Source organism: Pongo abelii, chromosome 16 (assembly GCF_028885655.2).
Source record: "Pongo abelii isolate AG06213 chromosome 16, NHGRI_mPonAbe1-v2.0_pri, whole genome shotgun sequence".
Classification (NCBI taxonomy): domain Eukaryota; kingdom Metazoa; phylum Chordata; class Mammalia; order Primates; family Hominidae; genus Pongo; species Pongo abelii.
The window spans coordinates 21581886-21603100 of record NC_072001.2 but is presented as its reverse complement, the minus strand read 5'-3'; the positions used below and the strand labels follow the sequence as shown (position 1 = coordinate 21603100).

Below are 21215 nucleotides of genomic sequence, written 5' to 3'. Positions count from 1 at the left end.
CTGCTCTGAAACTTACCTCAGTCTGTTTTTCCGCTGTATGCCCCTCAGTCGAATTCTTTCTTCTGAGGAGGCAAGGACTGAAGTTGCTTATGGACCCATGCAGATATGCTGCCAGTAACTGCAATCTCTTCTACTGGTAACAGTATCATTGTAAGGGAATGAGGCCAGTTCACATCTCAGTGCTTGGAGAGCTCACCAGAAATAAAAAGTTGGAGGATGCAGTGAACTTATCTACCTTCCAAGGCAAGTCCCACAAGCAAGCAGCAAGACTCTCTTTCCCCAAGGTCTTAAACTCTTCAGATGCTCCTTCTCTGGGAAAATGCATCCTCTGATTGGCTTCCCCTTATATGTGAAAAAAATAATTCATAAACCTAATCACCACTACATTCCAGGAGACATGCCCTGATTGCACAGACACTGAACCTAATCAAAAACTTCACTCTGGAGACACACCCTGTTCAATTTGATTGGATTTTTGAGACAACTACTAAAAACCCTCACATAAAGTTGGAAACCAAAGAGTTAAGGCTATTTTGAAGGAAAAATATGAAGATTTATTCCTTTTTTTTATTCATAAGTGCTTTTGAGTGTATTATGTGTACTAGAAAGCATTCGCAGTCAAGGGATACAGCAAGAAACCAGACAAACTAGAGTCTTATGGAGACTCCATATTCCAAAATTCTTTGGAGGTAAACTGGACTGGAAAACAAATGGAAGGTGAATAGATATAAAAAGTTTCAATGTTCACGATGATGTAAAAAAATAAAATATATTGCAGAAATGAAATCAGGAAGTGTTAGGGGTCATGTAGTACTTGTAAGACTTGTCTGAAATTCAAGCAGGCTGCAGAAATTTGGGTAACTAAAAGGAAAGCAGATGCTAATAGAAGACAATGAAGAAAGGGCCTCAAAGACATTTCAGAGAACTTGGCTGGTGACAGCCCCTCCCCTCAAAGGCCTGAGGCCTAGGAGGGAAGAATGGTTTTGTGGGCTTGGCCTAGGGCTACACCACCCAGCGCAAGTGCAGGACAGTGCTCACAGCATTCTAGGTCTCAGCCACTCCAGCTCCAGCCATGGCTAAAAGGGCCCCAGCCATGGCTAAAAGGGCTTGCTTTAGACGGTGCAAGCCATAAGCCTTGGCAATTTCCGAGGGGTATTAAACCTGCAGGTGCACAAAGTACAGGAGTACACTGCTGATAAAGATATACCTGAGACTGAGCAATTTACAAAAGAAAGAGGTTTAATTGGACTTACAGTTCCACATGGCTGGGGGGAGGCAGAAGGCAAAAGGCATGTCTTACATCACAGCAGGCAAGTGAGAGAATGACAGCCAAGCAAAACTGGTTTCCCCTTATCACATCATCAGAACTCGTGAGACTTATTCACTACCATGAGAACAGTATGGGAGAAATTGGCCCCATGATTCAGTTATCACCACTGGGTCCCCCCACAACATGTGGGAATTATGGGAGTACAATTTGAGGTGAGATTGGGGCGGGGACACAGAGCCAAACCATATCAGAAGCCTTCGCCTGGCTTTCTAAAGATGTATGGAAATGCCTATGTGTCCAGTAGAAGTCTGCTGGGGTGGAGACTTCATTGCAAATGTCTACTACAGCAGTGCAGAGGGGAAATGTGGGGTTGGAGCCCCCACACAGTCCACACTGGGGCACTGCCTAGTGGAGGTCTGAGAAGACAGCCACCATCCTCCAGACCCTAGAATGGTAGATCCACTGACAGCTTGCACCCTGAGCCTGGAAGAGCTGCAGGCACTCAACATTGGCCCTTGACAGCAGCCACGGGGACTGACTTTTGTATCCAAAAGAAAATAAATTGTTCTACCATAAAGACTTGTGCACTCATATATTTATTATAGCATTATTTGCAATAGCAAAGACACGGAATCAACCTAGATGCCCATCAATATTAGACTGGATAGAGAAAATACAGTATATGTACACCATGGAATACTACACAACCATGAAAAAATTATGTCCTTTGCACCAACATGGATGCAGCTGGAGGCCATTATTCTAAAATAATGCAGGAAGAGAAAACCAAATACCATATGTTCTTAGTTATAAGTGAGAACAAAGCATTGGTTACACATGGACGTAAAGATCGGAACAACAGATACTAGGGACTACTAGAGGGGGAAGGGAAGGTGGGGACAAAGGCCTGAAAAACTGTCTATTGGGTATTATGGTTTCTATCTGGGTTACAAGATCATTCATACTCCAAGCCTCAGCATCACACAATGTGTCAATGTAAAACCCTGCACATGCATCCCCTGAACCTAAAATAAAAGTTGAATTTTTTTTTTAAATGGGCAAAGATCTGGCTAACATGGTGAAACCCTGTCTCCACTAAAAAAAAAAAAAAAAAAAAAAAAAAAAAATTACAAAAAATTAGCTGGGCGTGGTGGCAGATGCCTGTAGTCCCAGCTACTCAGGAGGCTGAGGCAGGAGAATGGCATGAACCTGGGAAGCGGAGCTTGCAGTGAGCCGAGATCACACCATGGCACTCCAGCCTGGGTGACAGAGCGAGACTCCACCTCAAAAAAAAAAAAAAAAAAAGAGCAAAGATCTGAATAGACATTTCCCAGAAGAACAGATACAAATGGCCAACAAATATGTGAAAAAATTCTTACCATCTCTAATCATCAGGGGGATGCAAATAAAAACCACCATGAAATATCACCTGATACCTCTTAGAATACCTATTATCAAAAAGATGTATAACAAGTATTAGTGAGGATGTGGAGAAAAGATAACCCTTGTATACTTGTGGTGGAAATACACGTTACTATGTCCATTTCAGATAATAGTATGAAGGTTTCTCAAAAATTTTTAAAATAAAACTACCTGCTGATGAGGCTGTTGAGATATAGGAACACTCTTACACTGTTGGTGGGAATGTAAATTAGTTCAACCATTGTGGAAGACAGTATGGTGATTCCTCAAAGACCTACAGTGAGAAATACCACCTGACCCAGCAATCCCATAACTGGGTATATACCCAAAGGAATATAAATCATTCTATTATAAAGATACATGCACACATATGTTCACTGAGGCACTATTCACAATAGCAAAGACATGGAATCAACCCAAATGTCCATCAGTGACAGACTGGATAAAGAAAATGTGGTACATATACACCATGGAATACAATGTAGCCATAAAAAGGAATGAGATCATGTTCTTTGCAGGAACATGGATGGAGCTGGAAGCCATTATCCTCAGCAAACTAACCCCGGAACAGAAAACCAAACACTGCATGTTCTCACTTACAAGTGGGAGCAGAACAGTGAGGACACATGGATACTAGGAGGGGAACAACACACACTGGGGCCTGTTGGGAGGCAGGTGGAGGGAGAGTATCAGGATAAATGGCTAATACATATATGCAATGGAATATTATTCAGTGTTACATAATAATGAAACCCTGTCATTTGTGACAACACGGATGGACTTGGAGGGCATTAGTTATATGAAATAGGCCAAACACAGAATGACAATTACTATATGATTTCACTTGTATTTGAAATCTAAAATAGACAAACTCACAAAAGCAGAGTAGAATGGTGGTTGCCAGGGGCCGTGGTGCTGGGGAAATGGGTAGATGTGGTTAGAGCACAAAGTCTCAGATATACCACATAAGTAAGTTCTGGAGGTCTCGTTTACAGCGCAGTGCTTATAGCTAAGAATACTGTATTGCATACTTAAAATTTGCTAAAAGGGTAGATTTTGTATTCTTACCAAAATTTCTTACCAAAAAAAAATAATAATAATAAAGGGGGGGGACTTTGGGAGGTGAGGGATATGTTTATAATCTTGATGGTAGTGATGTGTTCATGGCGTATACTTATCCCCAAACTCACTGAGATGTACACCTTAAATATGTACAGCTTTTTAAATGTAATCATAGCTCAACAAAGTCGGTTAAAAAAAAACAAGAGGGGGTTGGTTAAACAATTTAAAAGGAGGGGTAGATGTTCCCTTGTTTTTCTCTCTTGGCTTTTTTTTTTTCCTGCTGCCTGGAATTCAAAAATGATAGGTGGGGATTTAGCAGCCAAACTAGAGCCTCTTCTAAAGTATAGCAGAACAGAGAGCTGGAAGGGGCCTGCGTCCCTAATGAATTTGGCAAGTATCTGTACTAGCCATGGTAGGTATAACTATAGATTTAAGTGAGGGAGAAATAAACTTCTGCCTTGTTTAAGCCACTTTGCTCAGACGTTAATTTTATATACATATAGGGAACATATGCTCCTTTATGAGTAGGAAAAATGTTTATGCCATATGGTCCATGATGGGTGTTCAACAATGTAGGATGAGGCTGATTATGACGACAATGGTGAGAAACAGCATGAAATAATAAGCAATGAAAAAAGTGGCCTCATAGTCGTGTATGGTTACTTTATTTAAAGATTCTGCTGCTAATATCATTCAATGTATTTGTATGCCGGTGGGAGTTTTATTAGACGTAGACTAAGAAAGTTTACATTATTTAATGAAAAATACTTGACCAATTTTTTTAAAAAAATAAAAATATCATGAGATGGAACTAAGCATCTGTATTGCAAAGTAACTCTCACAGTTTATTTCCTGCATAGTCATGATTGAGAATCCCCTGATCTCGATCCAACAGATCTCGACCTCTATAGGTGCTATCAAGGAAGCACCTAAGGAAGACAATTTTCCTGACTATATCCATACCTCCAGTTAGTAATAGATCTAGAGATCTAGAACCCAAATCCAGACCTCCTGCTTCCATGCGTGGTGGTCTTTCGCTGTTGTTTTGTTCCACTTGGTGAAGAGGATTTGAGAATAAATAGCCACGTGATTCAACTCCCTCCTCAGCTCTGAGGAATATAGCCTTGTCCCAGCAAGAAAGAAGCTCATACAGTAGTGGATGAGGCAAATATACATTCACTAATCTAACATACAAGGCAGTAAGCACTGTAACATAAACAAAGCACTTTGGAGTTTCAGACCAGGAGCAAGTGGGGTGATTAATTCTTAGCAGGGCTAGTAAAGTCTGGGAAGTGTTCACTAACAAAATGTCTGGTCATTAACGAAACCTACTGGTTTCTCAACACAGTCTCATTTATTGTAACAGTATAAATGGTTGTTTGTTCATAAACTTTCATCTTTTGCCAAAATGTTTGTAGCTTATGTTCCCATTTAACAAGGTTTTCTGGCCAAAACTGTGCACCCACCTCATTCTAATGAACTGGCTGTCCAATAAAAAAAGGACTCTCAGTCTTCCCATAAAAGCAATTTTGCATGCATAGAACACCTCTATCTAGGAATATCCCTAATGAGGTACAGAAAGGCTCTTATTATCCAGAGACATTCCACTGGTGCTAGAGAGCCACAGACGGAAGTTTTCTCTGCCTCCTGGAAATGAAGCCAAACTTTCTTCTTTCTTCAACCATGAGGATTGCTGTCCTCCTCTTCACCATTTTCTTCTTTATGAGCCAAGTTCTACCAGGTAACAAAATAAACTTGGTAAGAGTGGAGTGCCTAACACCTTACAGGGATTCAATACTCAAAGAGAAATCACCATCACCTATGACCAGAAAAGGGGGTCTCATAGGAAATCTGGAAGACACATTGGCTGAGAGGCCTGCAGCCATCTAATTCGTTAATTCTCCATAGCAACTCACTTAAATGAAGTCAATGGTGTTTCAAGTCTTTGAAACCCTCTTATTCCATCTCTAAATTAAGCAAGTTTACTAGCAGTTACTAGACCTCAAAAATTAAAAATCAGGCATTGTTCTACTAAATCTTGGTCTCCAAAGCTCCTCTAGTTTCTTTCAGCAAAAGTTAGTTATCCTAAGACGCTGGCATAAGAGCTATGCCAAAGCCATGGTAGGCTCAGACAGAAGGGATTGGTGGAAGAAGTCTCTTTGAAAATATTACTATAATCTAAGAAATCTTTAACCTATTGCTCCCCAGTACTGTTGGTCCCTGGGGCTTGACTTTTCCCCTTAAGGCTCCATCTCCATCCCTGGCTTTCCCTCTTCCTTCTCAGCATCTAGTCTTGTAATGTAGAATTTAAACACAGGGACCAGGGATGACCCCACACCAGAGCATAGCCTACTGCATTCAGCATGTGAACATTAATCACAGGTATAAGGCCCCTTGCACAGACATGCTTTGGAGAAGTGTGTATAGGACTTCTTGGATTTGCCCAAGGTGGTTACCAGACACCCAAAGTAGATCCGAAAATTTTCTGGGACTCCTGAACATGTGTATTCAAGGATGAATAAGCAACTTATTGCCTCTATTTTTGCTGTTTTATAGAGGAAAAAATTAAGGCCCTGGAAACTGAACTGCTTTTCCCAACAGTGGGGTAAATGTCAGAGTCAATGTTTTGTTTTAATATCCTGGCTTTCCCTATATATCCCACCCTAGAGTTCTGTTGTGCTGTTCCTTTGTGTGACTTTCTAAGGCCTGAAAAAAAAGGTGATACCATATCCAATTATATTAACTCGGTAGCACACAACTTCGGGGACTGACTCATAAGATTATTATCCTTGTGGCATTACTGAAGTCCTGTCTCACTAGTACTTGTTAAATAGTCACCCTGGCTAAATACATGGGTTTCATTTTTTTAATCAGTTAAAAAATATTTTAAAATATGTGTCTTACATCTATAACCCCATAAAATCAATGCTTTTAATCAAGGTTTAAAAATTCCAAATTTGGATAAATAAATTTTTTTTGTTGTTTTCACTGTCACTCAATCAAAATAGAAGAAACTAATTGGATAGAACAGCACAGGCAGAAGCATTACTGACAGTGAAAAATGGGACGCAACGAGACTGGAGAAGAAAACACAGGATGGCGCTAAAGAATGCAGCCTAATGAAAGGTGGCATCTCCTCTGGATGTCCTTAGGTAGACATTGAAGCAGAACTGCAAACTTTTTGTAGAAGGCTAGAGAGGAGAGGAGGACACAGAGAGACGGCAAGAGTGGAAAATAGAATGAGGCTCAGAATATCAAGCCTTAGTGCCGTCCCTATCATCTGCCTCACTCGATCACTGGGTAATCTTGGGCAAGTTCCTTCCTTTCCGTCAGCTTATTTCCTCATCTTTAAGGTAAGTGACTAGACAAGACAGCCTATGATGTTCATTATAACTCTAGCTTTTGTTCCTAAAGCAAATGGCTGGAAAAGACACAGTGTCCACAATATGCAATACACAAGGTTTACAAGCAAAGAACAAATGAAAACAAAAGATTTTTAAAATCCCTAATGTTACTTGAATTCTTGCAAATGAACAATGGTACATCATAATTTTAAAAAGCCCTTTGTAATTTCAATTTTTTAAAATAATTTCAACCTTTATTTTAGATTCAGGGAGTGCACGTGCAGATTTGTTACATGGGTATATTGTGTGATATTGAGGTTTGGGGTATGAATAACTCTGTCATGCAGGTAGGGTGTACCCAAAGCATAGCTTTTCAGACTTTACTCCCTCTCCCTCCCCTCCTGGTAAGACCCAATCTCTCTTGTTCCCATTTTTATGTCCATGTGCACTCATTGCTCAGCTCCCACTTATCACTGAGAATATGTGGTATTTGGCTTCCTGTTCCTGAGCTAATTTGCTTAGAATAAAGTCCTCCAGCTGCATCCATGTTGCTGAAAAGGGCACAATTTTGTTCTTCTTATGGCTGCATAGTATTCCATGACATATATGTACTACATTTCCTTTATTCAGTCCACTGTTGATGAACACCTAGTTTGATTCCATACCTGTGCTACTGTGAGTACCACTGTGATGAACATACAAATTTAGGTCTTTTTACAAGACTGATTTATTTTCCTATGGATACACACCCAGTAACGAGATTACTGGGTCAAATGGTAGTTCTGTATTAAATTTCTTGAAAAGTGGGTTGAAAATAAAATGCTCAATAGAATCAGGTATAGTAAAATAGTACACATGATTCAAAGACTTGTGAACCGAGAGTAATAACAAATTTCCACACAAACATATTGCAAGTTAGAAAATAGCTGTATTTTAATCAATTATTCCACAATCATTTACTGAACAGCTATTATAAGCCAAGACTTTAATCAGATTCTGGAATATACATACAGAGGAGAATAAGATACAATTCCTGCCCTCAAGAAATTCATTATCAAGAATTGAGGTCAGATGGGAAAACACCACCCGTAGTAGAATGCAAGAAGTACTACCACAGAGGGATGTTCAAGAGTGATTTATCACATATCACAGGACAGGTCAGTGGTTCATCCTCTACACAATACTAATCTCTTATGACTCTTCCAGCTGCAAAGGGCCAATTTTAGCCCAAGGACAGTGGGCTTGGGTACTACTATACATAGTAGCTGACTACTTACAGATAAAAGGAAGAGACGGAAAGCTCAGGGATCAAAATCTCAGATTTCAGCTTGTTTCTACCAAGTGGTCAACATTTAGAATTATCATTGTCTTCAAAAAAGCATGACCTTTATTTCCCAATTTGCGTTATAGGTATAAATATGATGTTGCATATATTTGGTCTTCCCATCAATCCACATCAATTGCTTTGTGACCATTGAAAAGTTAAATTGAATTTAATGCATTTGGATTTCAGTTCAATTAAATAGGCATTTATTGAATGCCTATTAAAATCGCTGTACTGATTGAAAGCTATTCTAGAATTGGCTTTTGTGTTCCAGAATAGAAAAAAAAAACGTGCTGGTTTTTATACATCTCTTATTGCCAAGAAGTTGTCATGCAAAAGGTGCTCTGTGTTACATACAGACTGCTCAGAATTAAAACACTTTTCAAACTAAACACCTCAATGTGTGTGGCCTATCCCCAGAGCAGTGATATCTTAGGACATAAATGAAATACTACGCAATGTTTTCAACAAGTATAGTTTTTGAGACTTTAAGAAGACCTTGAACGTTTCACTCTTAAAATATGCAATGGGTTCTAGAGAAAAATTGCAACCTCAAAGACCAGTGCCAGAGATATAAGTAGTGAGTGAAGTCTCAGGGTGTAACAAGTACTGGCACAGATATATTTGGGTATTAAACACATAGGAATATTGTTCCCTTCCACAGGAAAAATACCCTAACAATTAAAGTATATTATATTTTAGGTCAATATTTCAGTTCTAGTTTTGAAAAATACATCTATTATAACCTATCATATAGAGTGTGTGTGTGTGTGTTTGTGTGTGTTTAGAAATAAAAAGAGATGAGCCAAAAGAGATTTTCTTCTCTTTCACTCCAGGAAAATCCATAGTACAAGACATTATATTTTTTTAAAAGGCTGAAATCTCCCATCAGTGTTAGAAGATAATAAGGAAGAAATAAACTGAAACGTGCATGCTCTAGAACTTGTAAAGGGGAGCGGGCTACTCACCTCCAGCCTTTTGTCATGTAGGTGTACCCAATATTCTTATATTTTTCAAGAACACCAAAAAATCCAAATTTTTGTGTGACAGCAGATTTTTAAGTGTTAAAGAAATCAAATAACACATGCACACACAAAAATCCACACAAGATTATTTTCAGGCACTGCCCACTATGACCATGTAATTCAATACAAAGTAAAGAAAGACTGATGAATGGTTACAATAACCCTCTTCTGCATGTAGCCAGGGGCAAATTCAAGGAGATCTGTGAACGTCCAAATGGCTCCTGTCGGGACTTTTGCCTCGAAACAGAAATCCATGTTGGGAGATGTTTAAATAGCCAACCCTGCTGCCTGCCTCTGGGGCATCAACCAAGAATTGAGAGCACTACACCCAAAAAGGACTGAAGCCTGTTGTTTTCTGGAGGTCTTAGGTTCTCTTTTTCTCTCTCCCTCTCCCTGTCTCCCTGTCTCCCTTTCCCTCTCTCCATTTTTCTCACAGGGATTTTTATTGAATTGTCAAAAAAGAATAAAGCAAAACCAACCAGCACAAAACCTCTTTTAAAAGTTTATATTACTGGCTGGGTGCGGTGACTCATGCCTGTAATCCTAGCACTTTGGGAGGCCAAGGTGGGTGGATCATGAGGTTAGGAGATCAAGACCATTCTGGCCAACATGGTGAAACCCTGTCTCTTTAAAAAATACAAAAATTTAGCCAGGCATGGCGGCGGGCACCTGTAATCCCAGCTATTCAGGAGGCTGAAGCAGGAGAATTGCTTGAACCCATGAGGTGGAGGCTGCAGTGAGCCGAGATCCCAACACTGCACTCCAGCCTGGGTGACAGAGCAAGACTCTGTCTCAAAAAGGAGAAAGAAAGGAAGGAAGGAAGGAAGGAAGGAAGGAAGGAAGGAAGGAAGGAAGGAAGGAAGAAAGAGAAAGAAAGAAAGAAAGGAAAGAAGGAAGGAAGGAAGGGAGTCTATATTACATGTTATGACTTGATTACTGTTTGGTTTCCAGTATCCTTCTATCCCATCTAGATGAGCTCTTAGTTGAAAATGACCTACAGCAGGGTGGGGGAACTTTCACCATACTTGTTGCTTTTGTCTAGCACTGTAACCCTTCACCCTGCATATGGGAAGACCACTCCCCTTTTTTACTGGGAAAATGCATCATCCTATTCCATGCAGCCTTGCAGGGGTCTGTCTCTCCCTGATAAAGGTGCAGCACATGGGAAAATTGCAGAATCACATCAACCAGACTTCACCAGAAATCTAAATTATAAGAAGAGGTGCACTCAGATTAAAGGCAATTTCTTCAGCACCCTTTTCAAAGGCAATTCCCTGGGTCTGTACATGTATGCCTGGCCAAGATCCAGGGAATTCCTTTAGTTCCCAACTTTCACTGGGCATAATCATTCAGCATTTTCTTCCATCTTTTAAAACAGTGCATCGGCTTCCTATGGCTGCTATCACAAATTACAACAAACTTGTGGCTTAAAGCAACACAAATGCATTATCTGACAGTTCTATAGGCTGCAGGTTCCAGTTGGATCTCAGTGGGCCAACATCAAGGTGTCAGCAGGGCTGAGCTTTCTTCTGGAAGCTCTGCAGTTTTCTTCCTGCACCTTTATCCTAGCAATGGCAGGTTACTCCCATGCACCATAGCTTCCTTCATCCATTTTCAAAGCCAGCAACGGAGCGTTGACTCCTTACATTCTATCATTCTGAATTCATCTTCTCCCCACTCTTCCATTTTTTAGGACTCATGATTACATTGGGCCCACCTGGATAATCTAAGATACTCTTCCTATTTTAAGGTCAGCTGATTAACAGCCTTAATTTCACATGAAACCTCAATTCCCCTTTGCCTCACAAGGTGGCGCATTCACAGGACCCAGGAGTTAGGATGCGGATAGCTTTGGTGGGAGACAGAGGGGACATTAATCTGCCTACCACAGCCACTGAGTGCTTTTACCACCTGTCACCATTTTGCTCCATTTAGACACAACTTTAGTTGCTTTGTGTGAAGAGATTCTCGTTCATAGAGTTTTCTTTTTTGTGTAAAGTAGTGGGGAGCCTCTCCGTGGTCATTGAAAGAGTATAGAATGAAGATATTTAAAAGTATATCAGCTGGATTTTATTTTTCACCATGCCTGATTTGGCCAAGAAAGAATGTTAAGTTATGTCACATGGGCTACTTGAAATCTCAAAAAGTTCAAAACACTGGGTTCAAAATCTCAGAGACCGAGATATATTCCAACCAACTCAACCCTGTGGAAGTGCCAAGTTTTCCTCAGCGCCACTCTTGAAATTACATCACCAACTGACCCTTTAATATATTTTTGCACTATATAACATTTATTTCTTGGAGTAAGTGCTTCCCTAGAAAAGAAGCAGTTTGGACACGTATATTAAAGCCTTCACATAGAATATTATCCTCTCATTGCTAGGAGGTGGCCTTCAAGATGGCTCACTAGAGGCACCAGGCACTGTGTCCTCCCAAAGAAAGACCAAAACAGCAAGTAGATAATCATACCTTGAAGAGGGCATGAAAGAGGGCACTAGAATTCAGCAGCAAAGTGACAAGGAATCTCTGAGGTATGGAAGGAAAGGAAAATGAAGCAGCAGCCCAGCCAGAATCAGCTTAAACCCAGGACAGGCTCTCCAGTGTGGTGAAAAGGTAAAAAAGAGAGCCCCAGTGGTCCGTATTCCCACCGTGGACACTGCAATCCTAGCCAAGGGACAGTCTCTCGGCCCTCACAGGCCCTGAGACTACTATAGGGAGCTGCCTGGAGTCTATGGGATGGTCATTGTCCCAGAGAAGGAGTTGGCACTGGATCGTTTGCACCCATCCCCAGATACAGGCAGCTGTGGCACAGTGCCATTTTGAGAGCCCAGCCCCCAACAGACTACATCCTGCCCTGGGGCCCAACAGCCCCTGCATCTCCACATCTCTGGACCCCCAGTGACATTCCTTCATGTCCATCCAGAGGGCTGCAGAGTCACAATACCAGCTGAACTCACCAGCGTAGTCTGGTCCCCATCACTCTAGCCTATACAGTGTCCTACACTCCAGGGAACTGGCAGTGCCATTCACTAGGGAGGCTGCCCCCAGAGCAAAGGGAGCTGAAGCAGGCACTCTTCACAAGTGGAGACTCACCTTCCCAGGGCCACTGACACTGACAGCAATCCTGACCCCCAGGAGCAGGGTCACTGCACACCTGCAGGCATCCTCAGGGGACCTGGGGACTCGCCTGCCTGGGCACTATTCCAGGGCCAGAGCACAGGGCCATCCCACCCATTGCTGTCACTACCACTACCCAAGCTCGTTGTCCAGGAGGCTAGGGATCAACCCACACTGCTCTCTGTCATTGGCACCTGTACATGCCTTCTTGTGACCTGAGTATGAGCCCACCCAGCCTGGTGGTGCCTGTGCACATTGTCTGGGAGCCTGCGGATTAATCCACCATGCCTATCACCATCAAGTACCTGTGTGTCTCCTGAGAGCCTAAGGATAGGACTTGCCAGCTTGCCATCACCGCTGCCACCACTGCCCACATATTTGCACCAGGTGAAAGCCTGAGGACTACTCTGTCCATCATGTTGCCACGACTGTTGGTATCTGCACATGCCATCGGGGGTCGCAAGAGTTGACCTGCTATGACTACTGCAATTGCTGATGCTACACATGCCTCCCAGGGGCTTTAGGGCATGCCTATCTACCTAGCTCACCACTGTCACTACTGGCACTTGAGAAAGCCACCAGACTCACGCCTGTAATCCTAGCACTTTGGAAAGCTGAGGGGGGGCAGATCACCCGAGGTCAGGAGTTCAAGACCAGCCTGACCAACATGGAGAAACTCCATCTCTACTAAAAAAAAAAACAAAAAACAAATACAAAATTAGCCGGGCATGGAGGCACATGCCTGTGATCCCAGCTACTCAGGAGGCTGAGGCAGGAGAATTGCTTGAACCCGGGAGGCAGAGGTTGCAGTGAGCTGAGATCACGCCATTGCACTCCAGCCTGGGCAACAAGAGCAAAACTCCATCTCAAAAAAAAAAAAAAAAAAATGCCACCTGAAAGCCCAAGGATGGTCTGTCTGAAATTTCAACCACTAGTGCCCACATAAATCACCCACAAGTTCAAAGACCAACGCAACTGGTGCCCAAGGACCAAACTGCCTGGCCTGTCTTTCCCCAGCAAAATCTCACCACAGCCTCCATTAACAATGAAGGCTAAGACACTGAGGAGCTCACAGACATCAGTGATGCTGATTATAGCTGAAGAAATCATAGAAGTCTAAACTACTGAACCAACCCAGAACTAAAGGCAAAGGGTCTTACTGATTCAACAGTATAGATACAGCTACAGAAGTCAGTCTTATACTACCAAAGCCAATCTATAAAATTAGAAGAAGCAACTGTTTTACCAGATATTCAAATATCAATTTTGTAAGGACATAAGAAACATTAAAGAGCAAGGAAACATAGCATCTCTGAAGGAAACAATAATTCTCCAGCAACAGATTTCAATCAAACAAATCCATAAAATGAGTGAAAAGGAATTTAACGGCTGAAATTGAATAATTCAATAAATAAAATAAATAATACAATTTGAGAACCTCAACACTGACTAGATTAAGAAGATGAAAGAATTTCTAAACATAAAGATCGGACTTCATATACAGGATTAAATGGATTAAAGACTTAAATGTGAAACACAAAACTATAAAAACCCTGGAAGACAACCTAGGCAATATCATTCAGGACATAGGCACGGGAGAAGATTTTATAACAATGACACCAAAAGCAATTGTGACAAAAGCAAAAATCGATGAATTGGATGTAATTAAACTAAAGAGCTTCTGGGAAGCAAAAGAAACTATTAATAGAGTAAAAAGACAACCTGCAGAATGGGAGAAAATTTTTGCAAGCTATGCATTCGACAAAGATCCAATATACAGCATCTACAAGGAACTTAAACAAATTTACAAAAAAATAAAACCTTTAAACAGTAGGCAAAGACATGAACAGACACTTCTCAAAAGAAGACATACATGCTGCCAACAATCATATGAAAAAAAAAAGCTCAAGCGTCATGAGGGATTATGACAGACAGGAGGCAGAACTAGATTGCAGCTCTGGACAGAGCAGCATGCTAAGGCTTGCACTGTGAATTTTAGCTCCAGATGGACTGCAAGAACAGACCAGCAATCCTGACAGGACCCACAGACCCTCCGAAGGAAGCAGACTGCTCTTACAGGACCTGGGAGACACCCCAAATACTTTAAGTCCCCTAACCACGGAAATGGGAAAGGGAGACCCTCGTCTCCTGAACACACAACCCCACTGGAGAAGCTGAAAGTCTGTTTGTGGGAGAAGTTCCTGACTTTACCTGGAGCTGAGTCAAGTTAGAGAGCCAAGCTGAGTGACATACAGGAGTAGAGGAAGTAGCAGAAAGGCACTGGAAGGCCGCTGGATCCCCAAGTAGCCCATTCCTGCCTGGCACCACAGGCATCCATCAGGAGGGTGGCCAGAGGAGCAGGGGGTAAAACTTCACAGGGAGAAGGACTTCTCTACCTGAACTTTGTAAAAAATTGAATGGGGTGAGAAGCCTCCTGGCCAGAACTCAGGGAGGGTGTGAATCCGGCTTGCAGACTTCACAGGCGGGGTAAGAACTGAAGCCCATTTCTTTGTCAGTTGGGAGGCAGAAAGCCTCAGGTAAGTTTTCAAGCCAGATTCGCCTTCGGCCTGGAAACAGACTCCGGGCTATTGCAAGGGGCATTGTGGGAGTGAAACCAGCCTTTCAGTGTGCGTGGAAACTAGCTTTCCCCCACTTCCCTGACAACCTGCATGACTCAGCAGAGGCAGCAATAATCCTTCTAGGTACACAACTCCAGTGACCTGGGAATCTCACCTCCATCCCCCACAGCAGCCAAAGCAAGACCCACCCAAGGAGAGTCTGAGCTCAGGCACGCCTAGCTCTGCCCCCACCTGATGGTCCTTTCATATCCACCCTGGTAGCAGAAGACAAAGAACATATGATCTTTGGAGTTCTAGAGCTCTGCCCACCACTGGTCCCTCTCCACAGTGTCCGGAATTGGTGGGTTCTTGGTCTCGCTGAGTTTAAGAATGAAGCCGCAGCCCCTCCTGGTGAGTGTTAACAGTTCTTAAAGATGGTGTGTCCAGAATTGCTCATTCCTCCCAGTGGGTTCAAGGTCTCGCTGGCCTCAGAAGTGAAGTTGTAGACCTTTGCAGTGAGTGGTACAGCTTTTTTTTTTTTTTTTGAGACAGTCTCGCTGTCGCCCAGGTTGGATGCAGTGGTGCAATCTCGGCTCACTGCAGGCTCCGCCCCCTGGGGTTCACGCCATTCTCCCACCTCAGCCTCCGGAGTAGCTGGGACTACAGGCGCCCGCCACCTCACCCGGCTAATTTTTTGTAATTTTAGTAGAGACGGGGTTTCACCATGTTAGCCAGGATGGTCTTGATCTCCTGACCTCCTGATCCACCGCCTCGGCCTCCCAAAGTGCTGGGATTATAGGCATGAGCCACTGGGCCCAGCCGTGTTACAGCTCTTAAAGGCAGCGCAGACCCAAAGAGTGAGCAGCAGCAAGCTATATTGCAACAAGTGAAAGAACAAACCCTACACAGCATGGAAGGGGACCCAAGCCTGTTGAGCGGTGGGCTCCAGTGGCCTGCTTTTATTCCTTTGTCTGGCCCCACCCACATCCTGCTGATTGGTCCATTTTACAGAGAGCTGATTGGTCCATTTTGACAGAGCGCTGACTGGTTCATTTACAAACCTTTAGCTAGACACAGAGTGCTGATTGGTGCATTTAGAATCCTTTAGCTGGACACAAAAGTTCTTCAAGTCCCCACCAGATTAGCTAGACACAGAGTGCTGATTGGTGCATTTACAAACTTTTAGCTAGACACAGTGCTGATGGGTGCGTTTACAATCCTTTAGCTAGACAGAAAAGTTCTCCAAGTCCCCACCGGCCCAGAAGCCCAGCCAGCTTCACCTCTTGATGGCACTCGCCAGACAGGACTTTGCAGCACCCAGCCTGGGCACTCCAACAGCCTAGACAGAGCTCATCCCCCGGTCAAGCCCAGCAGGCACCAGCCAGCCACCCCAAGTGTGGGGCACACCGAGCCCGTGCCCACCCAGAAACCGTGCCAGCCCACAAGCGCCACACACAGCCCCGGCTCCCACCATCGCCTCTCCCTCTGCACCCCGTGAGCAGAGGGAGCGGGCTCTGGCCTTGCCCAGCCCCAGAGAGGGTCCCCCACAGTGCAGCAGCGGGCTGAAGGGCTCCTTGAGTGCAACCAGAATGGACGCCGAGGCCAAGGAGGCACTGAGAGCAAGGGAGGGCTGCTAGCATGTTGTCATCTCTCAACACTACTACAGCGGATGCTTTCTGGAAAGCGCCACCTCCCGGCAGGAGGCCCATCAGCACAAAAAATAGAGCCTTAAACCACCAAAATGGTGGAGGCAGTTTGAAAAACAGGTTGGCAGTTCTTAAAGAATAAAAAATAGAGTTACCATATAACCCAGCAATTCCACTCTTAGGTATATACTTAAGAAAATAGTTTGTACCTAAGAGTTGAAACATTCTCAATGAATTATTATAGCAGCATTATTCATAATAGTAAAAAAGCTGAAATAATCCAAATGCCCATCAGCTGATAAATATATAAACACAGTGTGGTATATTTATATAACACAGTATTATTTATTGATAGAAGGAATGAAATAGCTATATATCCCACAACTTGGATGACCCCCATGGAGTCATCAAAACACCACCATCATTCTTCAGAGTTAGAAAAAACAATTCTAAAATTCATATGGAACCAAAAAAGAGCCCACATATCCAAAGCAAGACTAAGCAAAAAAACAAATCTGGAGGCATCACACTACCTGATTTCAAACTATGCTATAAGATCATCGTCACGAAAACAGTGTGGTACCAGGAAAATATATACATCAAAATATGTGCACTTAAATAACACAGCATCAAATTTATAAAACAAAAATTGAGCAACCTACAAGGAGGTTCAAGCAGATTTGAGCAGCAGAAGAAAAAATAGTAAACTTGAAGATAGGTCAGTTAACGTTATTCAGTCTCAGGGAGAGAAAAGGAAAAGAGTGAAGAAAATTAGACCCTAAAAAACCCTGTGTACACAGTGGGATTTGCCCCAAGAATGTAAAGGTGGATCAACATATAAAAATCATATAATATATCACATTAATCAAATGAAAAGAAAAGAAGACCACATGATAATCTCAATTATGCAGAACATAAAGTCAAAATCTAACACCATTTTATAATAAAAATACTCAACCAATTAGAAATAGCAGAGCACTTCCTTAATATATTAAATGGCATCTAAGAAAACCCCACAGCTAACATTGTGCTTAATGGTGAAAGACTGAAAGCTATACCCCTAGGATCAGAAAGAAGACAAGAATAGTTGTGAACAACTTCTATCATACATTATACTGAAAATTCTAGCTACAGCAATTAGGTAAGAAAAAGAAATAAAGGTATCCATATTGGAGATCAAGAAGTAAAATTGTCTATTCACAGAGCAAGATATATAGACAACTCTAAAGAAAAAGAAAAAACCTACTAGAGTTAATAAATAAATGCAGCAAAGTTTCAGATAATTCAATAAAAGCACAAAAAACAGTTCTATTTCTATACACCTACAACAAGCCATCTAAAAGAGAAATTAATAAAATAATTCCATTTAAACAGCATCAGAAAGGATAAAATGCCTAGGAATAAATTTAACCAAGGAGTTACAAGTGTCATATACTAAATGTTGCTGAAAGAAAAGAAAAAGATATGAATGGCAAAACATCCATGTTCATGGATTGGAATACAATATTGTTAAAATGGCAATACTACCCAAAGTGATCTGTAGATTCAATATAATTCCTATGACAATCTCAACTACCATTTTTTTAAATGAAAAGCCAATACTGAAATTCATGTGGAATTGCGAAGACCCCAAATACTCAAAACAGTCTAACAAATGAAAGTCACACTTGGAGGATACATACTTCCTGATTTCAAAATTTATGATAAAGCTACAGTAATAAAAATATTGCAGTGCTGGCATAAAAATAAGTATATTCATGGAACAAGATCTAAAGTCTGAAAGAATCCTATACATCTATGATTAATTGATTTCTGACAAGGGTCCCAGATCATTCCCTGTGGAAAAGAATAATCTCTTCAACAAATTGTGCTGCAACAACTGAATATGCAGTTGAAATTTGAAATTGAAAATATGAATTTTCAATTCGATGCAAAAATTGAATTTGGACCCCTACCTCATAGCATACACACAAATTAATGGAAATTAGATCAATAATCTACATGTATACACCCAAACTATAAAATTCTCCAAAGATAATGAGAAAAACCTCATGACACTGGGTTTTGCAAAAGCACAAACAACAAAAACAACAACGAAAGCAGATAAATTGGATTTATCAAAATGAAAACCTTTGTGCATAATGGTCTATGTGAAAAGGTATAAGTGAAAAGGTAACCTAGAGAATGGGATAAAATACTTATAAATCATATCTGATAAGAGTTTACTGTATTAAAGAACTTGTAAGTCAACAAGACAACTCAATTTTTAAAATGGGCAAGGCACTTGAATAGACATTTCTCTAAAGAACACAAATAGTTAACAAGTACATTATAAGATGCTCAACATCGTTAGTCATTAGGGAAAGGCAAACCAAAAACACAATGAGATACCACTGCGTATCCACTAGGAAAACCATAATCATAAAAACATAAAATAATAAGTATTGGTAAGGATGTGGAGATATTGGAACTCTCATCCATTGCTAGTGGGATTTTAAAATGACAGAGCCACTGTGGAAAAACTTTGGCAGCTGTTCAATAAACTAAACATAGAATTATCATTATGACCTAGGAATCAACTTTTAACTATACAACAAAAAGAACCGAGTTATTCAAATAAAACTGATACATACTACAACATGGTTGAATATCGAAAAATGGTATGCTAAGTGAACGAAGCCAAACATAAAGGTCACTTATCGTATAATTCAATTTATACAAAATATCCATAATAGGTAAATTCATAGAGACAGAAAAGTAGGTTTGTGGTTGCCAGTGGCCCGGAGAAGGAATGAGAATTAACTGCTTAATGAGTATGAAGTTTCCTTTTGGGGATGATGAAAACATCTAGGAGCCAGGTAGAGTTAACGTTGCATAAGATGTGTATTACTAAATGTCACTGTATTGTACACCTTAAAATGATAAATTTTATGTGAATTTTACCTCAGTATAAAAAAGATTGGCAAAAGGAATTTTTAAAATGATGATTCAATAGTATGTTCTCTATATGGAAACTCACTTCAAATTCAATGGCACAGGTAGGCTGAGATTAAAAGAATGGAAAAGATGTATCACGCAAACAATTTTTTTTAAGAAAAGAAGGCGTATATGAATATAACACAAAGTAGACTTAAGAGTAAATAAAAATACCACAAAGACAGGCACTATATCATCACAAAATAATCAAGCCACCAGAAAGGCACAACGATTCCACTTGCGTATGCACCAAACAGAGCCTCAAATATGTGATGCACAAACTGATAGAATTGATAGGAGAAATAGACAAATCCACAATTATGGTTGGAGAGTTCAGTTTCCTCTCTCAGAATCTCATATAGCTACTAAGCAAAAAAAAAAAATTAGCAAAGATATAGAACTGAAGAGCACCATCAACCAACAAGATCTCATTGACATTTCTAGAATACTCTGCTAACAATACAAAACAGGCATACTTTATAATTATATATATATAATATATATATAATATAACAGGCATACTTTATAATAACATGGAATATTCACAGCACAGACCATATCTGGGCCATAAAACAAAGCACAACAATTTTTTTAAAAATTGAAATCATACAGCATGGGCTATCTGTACAAAATGGAACAGAACTATTAGACAACAGAGAAACAGGAAAATCTACAATATCCTTGAAAACTGAACAACACAATTCTAAGTAATCTGTGAGTCAGAGGAAGTATAAAAAGAAAAAATTTAAAAATAGAACTAAATGAAAGTGAAATTACAACATAAAAATTAGTGGGATGTGACTAAAGCAGTGTTGAGATGGAAATTTATAGCACTAAATGCTTACATTAGAAATATGTCTCAAATCATAATCTTAGTTCTCATTTCATTAAGTAGAAAGAAGAGCAAAATAAACCCAAGGAAATCAGAAAGAAGGAAATAATAATGAGTAAAAGTAAGGTCTGCTATTCTCCCTCTTGAAGCAGGAAACAGGAACCAGAGTCCCACACTGGAAATGTGGGCTGCCATCTTCAAGACTAAGGTAGGGAAGGACATGGGGCAAGGACACATAAAAATAATACGAAGTTTTCTTCACCTTTTTAAGTTGCCTTCTCAATTCAGCATGTGCTTTACCAGTGTAAACATTCTACCATTTTATAGAATTCTTAGAAAGTTGATTCTGACCACTTTTGTTCATATTTTTCAGTGTTTCTGTGAAGGGAAACCATAGGTCTTGGAGATGACTACTCTGCCATTTCCCTCTTCACTTTTGAAAGATAATCTCACTGGATACAGAATTGCAAATTGATAGTTTTTTTTCAACACTTTAAACATTTCACTCCATTCTCTTCTTGCTTGTATGGTCTGATGTATTTCTTATGTATGTATGATGTATTTTGTATGTATTTTCTTGATATTTATTTTCCTTTTTGTCTTCTTTCAATATTTTCTCTTCACCTTTGGTTTTGTCAG

General features: G+C 40.8%; 2 protein-coding genes across 12 annotated transcripts in view; one reads left to right on the top strand and one right to left on the bottom strand.

The window, feature by feature from the left end:
• Positions 1 to 21215, bottom strand: part of LOC129050348 (zinc finger protein 705A-like) — a 118091-nt gene that overhangs the window by 10561 nt on the left and 86315 nt on the right. For 2 of the 11 annotated variants that reach the window (XM_063716475.1, XM_063716476.1), the window contains exon 1: positions 17 to 342. The exons of the other annotated variants lie outside the window; for them this stretch is intronic. The gene's annotated coding sequence lies outside the window, so the exon portion shown is untranslated. Of the gene's footprint in view, positions 1 to 16; positions 343 to 21215 lie in introns of those variants that run through there. 11 annotated transcript variants of the gene reach the window in all.
• LOC129050375 (beta-defensin 108B) lies at positions 5438 to 9789 on the top strand. The gene is made up of 2 exons (XM_054532418.1): positions 5438 to 5495; positions 9626 to 9789. The coding sequence occupies exons 1-2, from the start codon at positions 5438 to 5440 to the stop codon at positions 9787 to 9789; spliced, it is 222 nt and encodes a 73-aa protein (XP_054388393.1).

Coding starts and splice junctions, on each gene's coding strand:
- LOC129050375 (XM_054532418.1), top strand. CDS start 5,438: ATGAGGATTGCTGTCCTCCTCTTCACCATTTTCTTCTTTATGAGCCAA. Junction 5,496..9,625: donor TATGAGCCAAGTTCTACCAG/GTAACAAAATAA, acceptor TTCTGCATGTAG/CCAGGGGCAAATTCAAGGAG.